This window comes from Mustela nigripes, chromosome 2, assembly GCF_022355385.1.
Source record: "Mustela nigripes isolate SB6536 chromosome 2, MUSNIG.SB6536, whole genome shotgun sequence".
Classification (NCBI taxonomy): Eukaryota; Metazoa; Chordata; class Mammalia; order Carnivora; family Mustelidae; genus Mustela; species Mustela nigripes.
In genome coordinates, this window is record NC_081558.1 from 116,073,859 (window position 1) to 116,087,462 (window position 13,604).

At 35.5% G+C, this 13,604-nt stretch overlaps 1 protein-coding gene across 1 annotated transcript in view; it reads left to right on the top strand.

The window, feature by feature from the left end:
* Positions 1-13,604, top strand: part of CCDC39 (coiled-coil domain containing 39) — a 52,611-nt gene that overhangs the window by 33,244 nt on the left and 5,763 nt on the right. The window contains exons 13-14 of the mRNA XM_059388048.1: positions 28-236; positions 9,943-10,066. Coding sequence (XP_059244031.1) covers positions 28-236; positions 9,943-10,066 — 333 coding nt within the window. The remainder of the gene's footprint in view (positions 1-27; positions 237-9,942; positions 10,067-13,604) is intronic.

Genomic DNA, 13,604 nt, shown 5'->3' on the forward strand with positions numbered 1-13,604 from the left:
TATCTGACAATTTTGTTATGTTGATAGGATTTGATGATAGAAGATAATCTTTTAAAACTTGAAGTTAAACGTACTCGAGAAATGCTTCACAGTAAGGCAGAAGAAGTACTTTCTCTGGAAAAAAGAAAACAGCAGTTACACACAGCTATGGAAGAACGAATCGAAGAAATTAAGGTTCACAAAACAATGCTTGCATCACAAATAAGATATGTTGATCAAGAACGGCAGAACATAAGGTAATTTGGGCTTTAAAATACTGCTAAAATTTTTTGAAAATGTAAGTGATGTCAGAAGAACTAACTCGATGATCATCTTTTTCTTATTTGAAAAGGCTTTTATTTTTTTTTTATTATTGCTATTTTTAAAGATTTTATTTATTTATTTGACAGAGATCACCAGTAGGCAGAGAGGCAGGAAGAGAGAGAGAGGGGGAAGAAGGCTCCCTGCTGAGCACAGAGCCTGACTCAGGGCTCAATCCCAGGACCCTGAGATCATGACCTGAGCCGAAGGCAGAGGCCTAACCACTGAGCCACCCAGGCGCCCTGAAAAGGCTTTTAATATATTGGACACATTTTAATGAAAAACCTACGGTTTTTCCTCACTCTTTCCTTTGGTAACTTCTAATTCTCTAGATTATCCCTTTTGCAATGAGATCACTAATTCCCTTGTTTGATTTTCAAGTATGTTTTTTGGTTGAGAGTTCAATAACATGCTTTTCCTTATGGCTGCATTTATTAAAACAATTTTGCCCTAGTGGTTTTGTATATCTTTTATAAAAAAGATTTATTCCTGACTACATGCTACTTTTTATATGATTAAATTAAGTAATTAATTTATTATTTATTTGATAGAGAGAAAGCATGAGTAGGGGGAGGACAGGGGGCAGAGAGAGAGAGAGAATCTTAAACAGACTCCATGCTCAACATGGAGCATGACGTGGGGATCTATCTCAGGACCCTGAGATAATGGCCTGAGCTGAAATCAAGAATCAGATGCTCAGTGGTCTGAGCCATGCAGGCACCCCTACATGTTACTTTTTAAAATGTTTCTGTAAATGTTATTTTCTTTTAAATCGTTTCATTTTGATTTGTTGCTAGCATTATAGAAATACAGTTGATTTCTATGTATTAAGAATCCAGCAACATTGCTTAAACTGTTATTAATTCTGACAGTTGATCTGTAGATTCTAATTTCTAGGTATTTCATTCACATCGATTGCAAATAACAGTTTTGTGTCTCTCTTTTCAGTCTTTATAACTTTTCTTTTTTTTGTCTCACTGTCCTTGTTGACTGACCTCCAGATCAGTGCCAACTGGCAATGGTGATTGTAGGTCCCCTGGTCTTGGACCTGATCTGGAAGGGAATCATTTTATCATTAATATGAATTGTAGACTTTTTTGAGATAATTTTTAAATATCAAGGGAGTTCCCATCTGTTTTCATTCTTTGCTAAGAGGTTGTTTTAGTTCATTTCATCAGGAATGGATGTTAACTTTTGTTATATGCTTTTTCTGTATTCATTGATATGATGCAGGTCCTTCAGTCTGTTAATATAGTTAAATATAGTGATTGATTTTTCAAGGTTAAAACAACATTACAATCCAGGAATAAACAAAACTTCTCTTACATTTTCTATAATTCTAGATTTTGTTTGATGGTATTTGTATATAGTTGTCACATCTGTGGTTATTATTCTCCTTTCTGTGTTGTCCTTCTCAATTGATCAGGTAATTAAGGTTATGTCAGCTTTCATAGAACAATTCTGTGTGTTTTTTATTTTTCTGTAGTCTGGGTAAGTTTGTAAAAGAGTAGAATTATATCTTTCTTGAATTTTCAAAGATCTTACTAGTAAAGCCATTGGATGTCTGGACTTTTTTGAAGATTTTCAACTATTGATTCAATTTATTGATTGGTTATAAAACAACACAGATTTTGTATTTCTTCTTCAGTAAGTTTTAGTAAATTATATTTTTCCCTATGAAAAAATTTCCATTTCATCTAAATTTTGAGTTATTGTCATAAAATTGTTTATAGTATCATTTTATTATTTAATAGCTATAGTGTTTGTAGCCTTTCATTCCTGATATTATTTGTGACTTCTCTTTTTTAGGTGGGACAAGTCTTGCCAGTGGTTAATCAATTTTATTATTCCTTGAAAAGAAACAATCCTTGTTCATTTTTTTCTATTGTGAATCCATTTTCTATTTTATTATTATTTATTATTATTTTTTAAAGATTCTGTTTATTTATTTTAGAGAGAGAGAAAGCACGAGTTAGGGAGGAGCAGAAAGGGAGGGAGAGGGATGAAGAAAGAATCTCAAGTAGGCCTCAAGTCAAGCCCAGAGCCTCATGCAGGGCTTGATCTCACAGCCCTGAGATCCTGACCTAAACTGAAACCAAGAGTTGGATGCTTAACTGACTGAGCCACCCAGGTCACCACTTTTCTATTTTATTACTTGCTGCTCTCACATTTACTATTTTTTCCTTCTATTTTTATGGGTTTATTCTGATGTGCTTAACTTTTTGAGATAGACACTTAGCTAATTATAAATTTCAACTTTGTTAATTTTTTATTAACATATATGTATTATTTGCCCCAGGGGTACAGGTCTGTGAATTGTCTGGTTTACACACTTCACAGCATTCACCATAACACATACCCTCCCCAATATCCATAACCCAGCTACCCTCTCCATAGCCTCCCTCCCCTCTCCTCCCCTTCCCCCAGCAACCCTCAGTTTGTTTTGTGAGATTAAGAGTTTCTTATGGTTTGTCTCCTTCCTGACCCTTTCTTGTTTCATTTTTTCCTTTCTTACCCCCCAAACCCCCACTCTGCCTTTCAAATTCCTCATATCAGGGAGATCATATAATAATTGTCTTTTTCTGATGGACTTATTTTGTTCAGCATAATACCCTTAGTTTCATCCACATCGTTGCAAATGGCAAGATTTCATTTCTTTTGATGGCTGCATAGTATTCCATTGTATAAATATGCCACTTCTTTATCCATTCATCTGTTGATGGACATCTTTCCATATAGATTCTTTCCATAGTTTGGCTATTGTGGACATTCCTGCTCGAAACATTTGGGTGCACGTGCCCTTTTGGATCACTACATTTGTATCTTTAGGGTAAATACCCAGTAGTTCAATTGCTGCATTGTAGGGTAGCTCTATTTTCAATTTTTTTGAGGAATCTCCATACTGTTTTCCAGAGGGGCTCCACCAGCTTGCATTCCCACCAACAATGTAGGAGGCTTCTCCTTTTTCCACATCCTTGCCAACATCTTTTGTTTCCTGACTTGTTAACTTTAGCCATTCTGACTGGTGCAAGGTAGTATCTCATTGTGGTTTTAATTTGTATTTCCCTGATGCCGAGTGATGTGGAGCACTTTTTCATGTGTTTGTTGACCATCTGGATGTCTTCTTTGCAGAACTGTCTGTTCGTGTCCTCTGCCCATTTCTTGATTGGATTATATGTCCTTTGGGTGTTGAGTTTGATAAGTTCTTTATAGATTTTGGATATTAGCACTTTATCTGATATGCTGTTTGCATATATCTTCTCCCATTCTGTCAGTTGTCTTTTGGTTTTGTTAACTTTCCTTTGCTGTGCAAAAGCTTTTGATCTTGATGAATCCCAGTAATTCATTTTTGCCCTTGCTTCTCTTGCTTTTGGCGAAGTTTCTAGGATCCTGCAGCTGAGGCTGAAGAGGCTGTTACCTGTATGCTCCTCAAGGATTTTGATGGATTCCTATCTCACATTGAGGTCTTTCATCCATTTAAGTCTATTTTTGTGTGTGGTGTAAGGAAATGGTCCAGTTTCATTCTTCTGCATGTGGCTGTCCAATTTTCCCAACACCATTTGTTGAAGAGACTCTTTTATCCATTGAATATTTCCTTTCTGCTTTGTTGCAGATTAGTTGACCATAGGGTTGAGGTTCTATTTCTGGGCTCTCTATTCTGTTCCACTGATCTTTGTGTCTGTTTTTGTGCCAGTCCCATACCGTCTTGATGATCATAGCTTTGCAATAGAGCTTGAAGTCTGGAATTGTAATGCCACCAACTTTGGCTTTCTTTTTCAACATTCCTTTGGCTATTTAGGGTCTTTTCCGGTTCCATATAAATTTTAGGATTATTTGTTCCATTTCTTTGAAAAAAGTTGATGGTATTTTGATAGGGATTGCAATCAATATGTAGATTGCTTTAGGTACATAGATATTTTCACAATATTTATTCTTCCAGTCCATGAGCATGGAATGCTTTTCCATTTCTTTGTGTCTTCCTCAATTTCTTTCATGAGTACTTTATAGTTTTCTGAGTATAGATTCTTTGCCTCTTTGGTTAGGTTTATTCCTAGGTATCTTATGGTTTTGGGTGCGATTGTAAATGGGATTGACTCCTTAATATCTCTTTCTTCTGTCTTGCTGTTGGTGTAGAGAAATGCCACTGATTTCTGTAGATTGATTTTATATCCTGACACTTTACTGAATTCCTGTACAAGTTCTAGCAGTTTTAGAGTGGAGTCTTTTGGGTTTTTCACATAAAGTATTATATTATCTGCAGAGAGTGAGAGTTAAATTTCAACTTTGAAAATTAAACATTAGTTTAGCAGTGTCTTACACAATTTTTTATAAGGGATAAATAGTAAGTATTACAGGTTTTGTGGGCCATGTGGTCTCTGTTGCAACAACCCAACTCTGCCATTGAAGAACAGAAGCAGCCATAGATAGTATGGAAATAAATGAGCATGCCTATATTCCAATAAAACTTTATAGACACTGAAATTTGAATTTCATAGAATTTTTATTTTTCATTAAATATAATGTTCCTCTTGATTTTTCTTTAATTATACATTTTAAAAATGTAAATGGCATTTTTTTCCTCATGGGCTGTACAAAAACATGTAATAGGTAGGATGATTTATTGACCCCAGATTTGTATCACTAATAGTAATATTGCATTGCATATATCTACCCCAATTTTTTAAAAAAGATTTTATTTATTTATTTGACAGAGAGAGATCACAAGTAGGCAGAGAGGCAGGCAGAGAGGCAGGCAGAGAGGCAGGCAGAGAGAGAGAGGAGGAAGCAGGCTCCCTGCTGAGCAGAGAGCCCGATACGGGACTCGATCCCAGGGCCCTGAGATCATGACCTGAGCCGAAGGCAGCGGCTTAACCCACTGAGCCACCCAGGCACCCATATCTACCCCAATTTGTGTATACATTTATTGTTTCTGAGTTTTAACTATTACAGATAAAGCTGTTCTGAACATATATGTGCTTGGTATGAGCATATGCTTTCTTTTCTCTTGGATAAATACCTAGAAGTGGATTATATGATAGGTATTCTTTTTTGTCTTTTCTGTCTTTCATTGGTTTTACTAATTGTTTTTCTCTTCTTTCTTCTTTTATTGTTTTATTGTTAAAAATTGCATTCTAATTTTTATTATTTTGTTGGTTATTCTTTTTTTTTTTAAAGATTTTATTTATTTCATAGATATCACAAGTAGGCAGAGAGGTAGGCAAAGAGAGAGGGGGAAGCAGGCTCCCTGCTGAGCAGAGAGCCAGATGTGGGACTCAATCCCAGGACCCTGAGATCATGACCTGAGCCGAAGGCAGTGGCTTAACCCACTGAGCCACCCAGGCACCCCTTGTTGGTTATTCTTAAATTCAAGAGAAACTTCAACCTTCCTATTTCTCTGTGAAAACTGAGGATTAATTAGCTTACAATTTTTTTTCCTTCATAAAAGAGATAAGACTTCTAGCATCTTACTGCTGCATTTCCTCTCTCCTCCTTACCTGTGTTGTTGAAACCACCAATTATAGTTTCAGGTTGTTATTTATTGTTTTTAATATTATGTTTCTATTTTTAAAGAACTCCTTTCTTGTAGCTTGCATAAACTATACAGTCAATTGCCAGCAATAATTCCACCTACCTATATGTTTTACTTGTTTTTAGTTTAATACTGTTTTGTTTATCCTTTGTCATCTTATTTTCTTGGATTCCCATTTCATTTCTCTGGAGTATGTTTTTTTTCCAGAATTGATGGTTTCTGAAATTTTTGAGTTCTTGCATGTTTAAAGCATACTTATTCTGTTCATATTTGAATTACAGTTGGACTTTGAAAGCATTGTTTCATATTCTTTTAGATGACAGTGTTTTTATGAGAGGTCTGACTCAGACTAATTCATTTTGTCTTGTAAGGAACTTGGTTGTTTTTTTTTTTTTCTGTCTGAAAAGCTTTGGAACACTTTTTTTATCCTTCGGGTTTCAGAATTTCTCTATGTGTCTGGGTGCGTGTTTTTTTTGTTTGTTTTGTTTTTTGTTTGTTTGTTTGTTTTGGCGTTTTGTTTTTGGCTTTCATTTTTATTGTTTGAACCTTGGTGAGCTCTCAATTATTTCATCAAGTTTTTCTTTAGATCAGGGAAATATTTTTCTATTAGTTCTTTAATTTTTTTTCCTTACACCACTCTCTGTGTTCTGCATTTGTTGCTTATTTTTACTGGTTGTTGGTCTGTCTTCTGGATTTCTTAACTTTACTCTCATTTTAAAATTTCTGTTCTCTTTATTCCCCTTTTTAAGATATTCTTATTTTTCCCTCCCTAGTCTCTTTCTTTTGGCCTACTCTCCATTCTTCATCCCCCTTTCTCTAGATCATTGATTAATCTTTATTACTTACTAGTGTTAAGTTGAGACGGGGAAACTATTTGCAAGGATTCTTGTTCCTTCACTGGTCATTTATTTTTAAAGCAGTCCATTCTTATTAATGGATAGTTTTGAATCAATATCCTCTCATCTTTTAGAGATATTGGGATACTTTGGAAGTTCTATTCTATCCCATGCATTATTTTTGCTTCTCTTAGGGTATGTCCTGTGTTTGCTGATTTTGTTCTTTTCATTCATGCTGTTAACTTTCCAAAAGGTCTGATAGTCCTTGCCTTTCTGTTACATTTAATAACAAATGTTTAATTAATAATCATGGTGATTGATATAGCAGCTGGTATGGGTTTCTTCTGCAATTAGATAGATCTTTTTCTCCAGTTGGTTTCTTCTCTAAATGGGAGGGCTGTTTATGGGCACTGGGCTAATTTGCCCCTTAATGACCATAGTAGTTTGTCCCTTAAGGAGTTTATTTTGGATGATAAAGACTATTTACTTCATGGGTGAAACTTTGGTTTTTATTAATCTCCACTGTTGTGGGGACCTGGAATTATATCATGCTCTTTTTTACTTTTATCTTCAGTGCCGACAAACAATGCTAGGAACTCTGCTAATTTGGGGGTTTATCATTGGAGCATAAATAATTCCTGCCAACATTTCTATAAACTTTGAGGGGTTGAGGAGAGTGGCCCAGATGTTCTGTAGACAATCCTTTCATTACTTACCTTAATATTAGCCTAAGAGATCACTCTTCGTCTTTTTATTTTTTATTTTTGGATTTGAATTTTCTCCAGACTTCTTTGATGAAACGTGGCTCTTATTTCTGCATTAATAATTTTCGGTTTTTATCTCTATCCTCCCTCTCCCTCCATCAATCAAATCCCATTTGTTTCCCATTTTTTTCATGAATTCATGACAAAATTGTGTCTTTCTCTTTCCCAGAACTGTGGCAGGTTTTTTCCCTCCTTTTATTCTTTTCCATTTTTGGAAGGAGAAGAGATGTACTAGTGCTCAGTTCACCATCTTAGGCTAGAAACCAACAGGTCTTGTCTTTTACAATCATATAAAAGTTGACTAAATATTTTGTGATGATACAACAGTAATACTTAAAAATAAGCAAAGCCATAACTTCTGTTTCTTAATGTATTTTACCACCAAATTTTCTTTAGGAGTAGGAAAACTGGTAGGTTGAAGATTTCTTCTCACCATACTTGGGTAGTACACTTTCATAAGGTTGTAGTAGGCAAATAAGTTTTTTAAAAGTTCATAAAATATGAATCTGCCAGAATAAAAGGAAAAAAATAATCAGCAAATTAAAAAAAGTCTAAATCTTGGGAGGCACTTCTTTCTAGTTTCTCATATTTCTGTGTCTTGCAAGGAAATGTACTAACGTTCCTGTTCTGGACTATCTTGTTAAAAATTTTTGTAAAAAAACAGAAAACATAAAATATACCATTATAAACATTATTAAGTGTACAGTTCAGTGATGTTATTAAGTATATTCACATTGTAGTGCAATAGATCTCCAGAACTCTTTCATTTTCTGAAACTGAAACTCCATACCTTCTAAACATTAATCATTTCCTCCTTCCCCTAACCCTTGGTTACTACCATTTTTTTTCTGTCTGTATGAATTTGACTGCTTTAGATACTTCATGTAAATGGAATCATGCAGTATTTGTCTTTTGTGACTGATTTATTCCACTTAGCATAATGTCCTCAGGTTCGTCCATGTAGCAGGTGATACAATTTCCTTTTAAGGCTGAATAGTATTTCATTGCATGTATATACCACATTTAATGTATCATTCATCTGTCCATGAATATTTGGGTTGCTTCATCTCTTGGCTATTATAAATAATGCTGCTATGAACACTGTGGTGCAGAGATTTCTTCAAGTACCTACTTCTGATTTTTTTGGCTTTGTAACTGGAAGTGTGATTACTATATCATATGGTAGTTTTTTTTTTTAAGATTTTATCTATTTATTTGACAGAGATCACAAGTAGGCAGAGAGGCAGGCAGAGAGAGAGGAGGAAGCAGGCTCCCTGCTGAGCAGAGAGCCCGATGCAGGGCTCGATCCCAGGACCCTGGGACCATGACCTGAGCCGAAGGCAGAAGCTTTAACCCACTGAGCCACCCAGGCACCCCTCATATGATAGTTTTATTTGGAATTTTTTGAGGAACTGCAATACTGTTTTCCGTAGTGGTTGCATCATTTTATAGTTCCACCAGTAGTGCACAAGGGTTCCAATTTCTCCACATTATTGTCAGTACTTTTCTTTTTAAGATTTACTTATATTTTTATTTTAGAGATCAAGAAAGTACACTAGTAGTGGGAAGGGGAGAGGAGAAGGGAGAGAATCTCAAGCAGACTCCCCATTGAGAGCCCTCAGGAATCTGAGATCATGATCTGACTTGAAATCAAGAATGGCCAGCTTAACCAACTGAGCCACCGAGGCACCCTGCAATACTTTCCTTTTTTTCTCTTCTGTTTTCTTTTTTTTTCCTTAGCTACCCAAAGACTGTGAGGTAATAACGTATTGTGGTTTTAATTTGCATTAAACTATCTTTTAAAAGATGTTTAGATAGTAAATAGCCTCAGAAGTTAGAGGTGGTATCCTCTTGCTGGAGTAAAGATTGGATGTATTTGCTTAGTTCCTATTATAAGGTATTTGGACTATGTAAGCTTGAGGTTCCTCAGCTGTGGTATAAACCTTCAGTGTATGTAACATCCACTTGAGCTCCTCCTCACTTGCATGGGACTTTGGAACTCTGCAAGCAGGAGGCGCATGCTACTTGGTGTACCATGAATGGCAAAGTCCTTTTTCTCTGACCTAGGAATCTTGTGTCTTCTGCCAACATCCATGAAACTATGACAGCCTAACTTCTTAGCTTTCAAATAGGTTGAAACCCGAGATGCTTCCCACTAATTAGAAAATTGAAAAGTGAGAACATATTTAACCTGTTTGACTTCGTTATTTTATTTTAGAGATTTTATTTATTTATTTGACAGAGATCACAAGTAGGCAGAGAGACAGGCGGAGAGAGAAGAAGGGAAGCAGGCTCCCAGCCCAGCAGAGAGCCCGATGCGGGGCTCGATACAGGGCTTGATCCCAGGATTCTGGGATCGTGACCTGAGCCAAAGTCAGAGGCTTTAACCCACTGAGTCACCCAGGCGCGTCTAACTTCAGTATTAACGAAAATATCTTATATAAGAAAACAGCCCTTTAAAAGAGAGTATGTTATTTGTTTTTCAGTGTTTTTCTTTTTCTTTCCATGTTAGTGCTGAGTTTCATGAGAGGCTAAGTAAAATTGATAAGCTGAAGAACAGATATGAAATTCTTACTGTTGTTATGCTGCCTCCTGAAGGAGAAGAGGAGAAAACACAGGCCTATTATGTGATAAAGGTAATCTTAATTGATTTCATAGTTGTGAAGTATCTTTGTCTGTAGTCTGTAAACCAAATGGCTTGCTGGTTTGTTTGTTTTTTTGTTTTGTTTTTTTTTTGCCTTGCAACTTTAAATTTCATAGCAGTTTTGTAGCTATTGCCCTTAATTAGGGCCATAAAACATTAGTTGTTAAATGGAGGTACTGAAGCTATAATTTTTTAAAGATTTATTTATTTAAATGAGAGTGCAGGGGTGCTCAATAGTGCATGAGGGGCAGAGGGAGAGGGAGAGAATCTCAGGCAGACTCTACTGAGTGCAGAGCTGACACTGGCTTGATCTCACAGCCTTGAGGTCATGACCTGACCCAAAACCAAGAGTCAGAGGCTTATCTGACTGAACCACTCAGGCGCCCCCTGAAGCCATATATATTATATATATATATTTATATTTATATAAATATATTTATATATATATATTTATATATTTATATATATATTTATATTTATATATAAATATATATATATTTATATATAAATATAAATATATATATAATATAAATAAATATAAATTTATAAATATATAAATATAAATATATGATTTATTTATTTGCTTTAGAGGGGTGGGCAGAGGGGGAGGGATAGAGAATCTCAAGCAGACTCCATGCTTGGTGCAGAGCCTGACATGGGGCTCAATCTCATAACCCTGAGATCATGAACTGAGCCAAAACCAAGAGTTGGATGCTTTACTGCCTGTGCCACCCAGGCACCTTGAAGTTATTATTTTTATATACCTCAAGTCCACGAGGTCAAAAAGAGGTCTGGACTTGACTGCTCTTTGATCTTTTTTTGGAGGGAGGGCTATCATTTGTGTCATGTCATTTCCCCCCATTTATTCAAGATTCATAATCTGTTTTGCCTTGCAACCTGCTGTCACTTTCTTATCTTTACTATTCATGTGTTTATTCATGTGTTAACTTGTTTAACACCTCAGGCTCAAGGGCTTATGTCACTATAGCCATCCATTCATATGGCTACATCCTAGACTATATCATCACCTGGAGCTGTACCACCTTTGAAATCTTATTCTCTAATGTACCAGTGCAGCTCTGGTATGGCAAATGTCCAGAGAGGAAGAGACCTGTTTTTTGTCTTCGTGATAGATGGGAGAGAGAAAGGTCAGGTGGTGAACGTGCTGTCTTCTGGTGTTTGAGCTTTGTCTGCCATTTCATGGTTATCTTTACCTAGTAACCCATAAGGGAAAATAGAGAAGTGATCAAGAATTGGATGCATTTCCCTTCCTGCCATACTCCTTTTTCCCATGTAGAAACTGAACAGGTGTAATTTCCTTTACACAGAGTTCTGGGAACTTAAAACACCAGAAAGGAATGGAAATTTTAATGTTAATTCATTTTTCCTCTATCATACACCGATGGGAGTAGAAAGATCTCCCAATTCACACCCTTAGGGGATGGCCCTTTTAGACAGATGTTCCCTTTCCTTTGACTTGTACTGAATCTTCCACTTTCCTTCTTAGCCCTTCTTTGAGTGTGCCCCAACACACACACTGAGTGTGATATGCCTGCCACTTTGCCTCAGGAAATTCCACCTAACTTACATGAGAAATGAATCCCAGTTCTCAAACCGTTCTAGTAACTCATCAGTCTGTAGTACGTCAGGCTTCGATCTGATACTAACAAGACTTTCCTCCTCTCAGATTTTAAAGGTTGAGGGGTGAAGGGTGGGTTCTAGGTTGTTCAGTGTTGGGAAGAATATATATATATTACAATTCCACTTAAGTTTCTCTTTCAACAAGTTCTGTGATGTTACCGAAAAGCTCTCGTGTTAGAGTGCATTTGTCCATATCTTGGTTCTATCACTGACAAAGTAGGTGACTTTGATTAAGTTATTTAATCATTTTGTGGGCTTAGTTCCCGTACTTGCAAAATGAGGATATTATTACTTTTGTTGTGAGAAGTAAATATGTGAAGAAATACACATAAACCCTTAAGCAGTGTCTGGAATAATATGAGCCCTCAGTAAATGTTAGCTGTCATTATTGTTATTGCTGTGATGATGATGATTGATGTTGATGCATCCACTTCTCAGGAAAACAGGCAGATTTTATGACGAAGTGTGTGTTTCTTCTGTTCACAGCAAAGTTGCTGGATAAATATCAGCATAAGGCATATGTAAGATGAATCAAGTCAATCAGTTACCTTCCCAATTTTCTAATGCCACTCTTCACTTTTCATCCTTTCTAGGGTCTGCAGCTTGCCACATTATTCCATTTCACATTATACAGCATATTTATTTGTTAATTTATTTTTATACAGCTTTATATATTTATTTATTTATTAAGATTTTATTTATCTGACAGAGACACAGTGAGAGAGGGAACACAAGTAGGGAATGGGAGAGGGAAAAGCAGACTCCCTGTTGAGCAGAGAGCCTGATGCGGTGCTCCATCCCAGGACTCTGGGATCATGACCTGAGCCAATGGCAGACACCCAACAACTGAACCACCTAGGTGCCCCAATACATAGCATATTTAAATGTTTTACTCTTAAGACTTCACATGTGCCAGATTTGTAAAAATGAAACTTTATTTGTAGCTAGACTTAGTGTGTCTTATGTGGTCTTCATAAGGATAGAGTCCAATTCTGACCACAATTTAGTGAAATTATTAGAAAATGAAATTACTAGAAAATGTTTTAAAATGCTGACAGAAAGGTATAAAAATTTGTTTCTAATATAAGCTTTCAAATCTAGGATAAAAGGTATATATTTTATAATCTGATTTAGAAGCAGATAGAATCATAAGAGTTTTTAGAAGTTTAAGGTATATATGGAATTAGATCAAGAAATATATATAAATGTACAATGTCAGCCCCTTTGTTTGGCAAATAAAGAAACTGAACTTGGAGAAGGAGGATGTATTAATTTAATGTTACTCATCTCGTTCATAAGAAATCCACAACTAAAATCTAGCTGTTTTGATTCATACTAGGTCTCTTCCACTACAGTATGTTTTTAAATGAAAAGGTTGCCAATTTTAGACTATAGATTATAATTTATCTAAGAAATTTTATTAACTCTTTTTTTATTATGTATTATTTACTGTAAAAATGTGTTAATATATTTTGAAGTATAATAAATATCCGTGAAAATGTTAAGAGATAAAGAATTACCAAAACACTGTCCAGATGGCCACATTCTGATGTGTATTAAATACACATTCTTGGGACTGGATAAATTAACAAATGAAATTATTTAATTTTGATTAAAAATGGGTTTTGGCACTTTTAAATATCTATTCATGTTATCCCTGCCAACATTTAATTGCGGAAGTCCTTTGGAACTTTTTTGATACAACTCTAGAGAGTTTAGCCCAGTAACATTTAAGCTGAAAAAAGTCACTGAGTATGTCCACTACTGAGAATTTTTGGTTTTCAACAATTTATAGACTGCATTTTTTCCCAGCCATATTTATCAATTATTTTTCTCTAATTTTTAAACATTTTTTAAATGTGGCAAAATACACATAAAATTGGCCATTT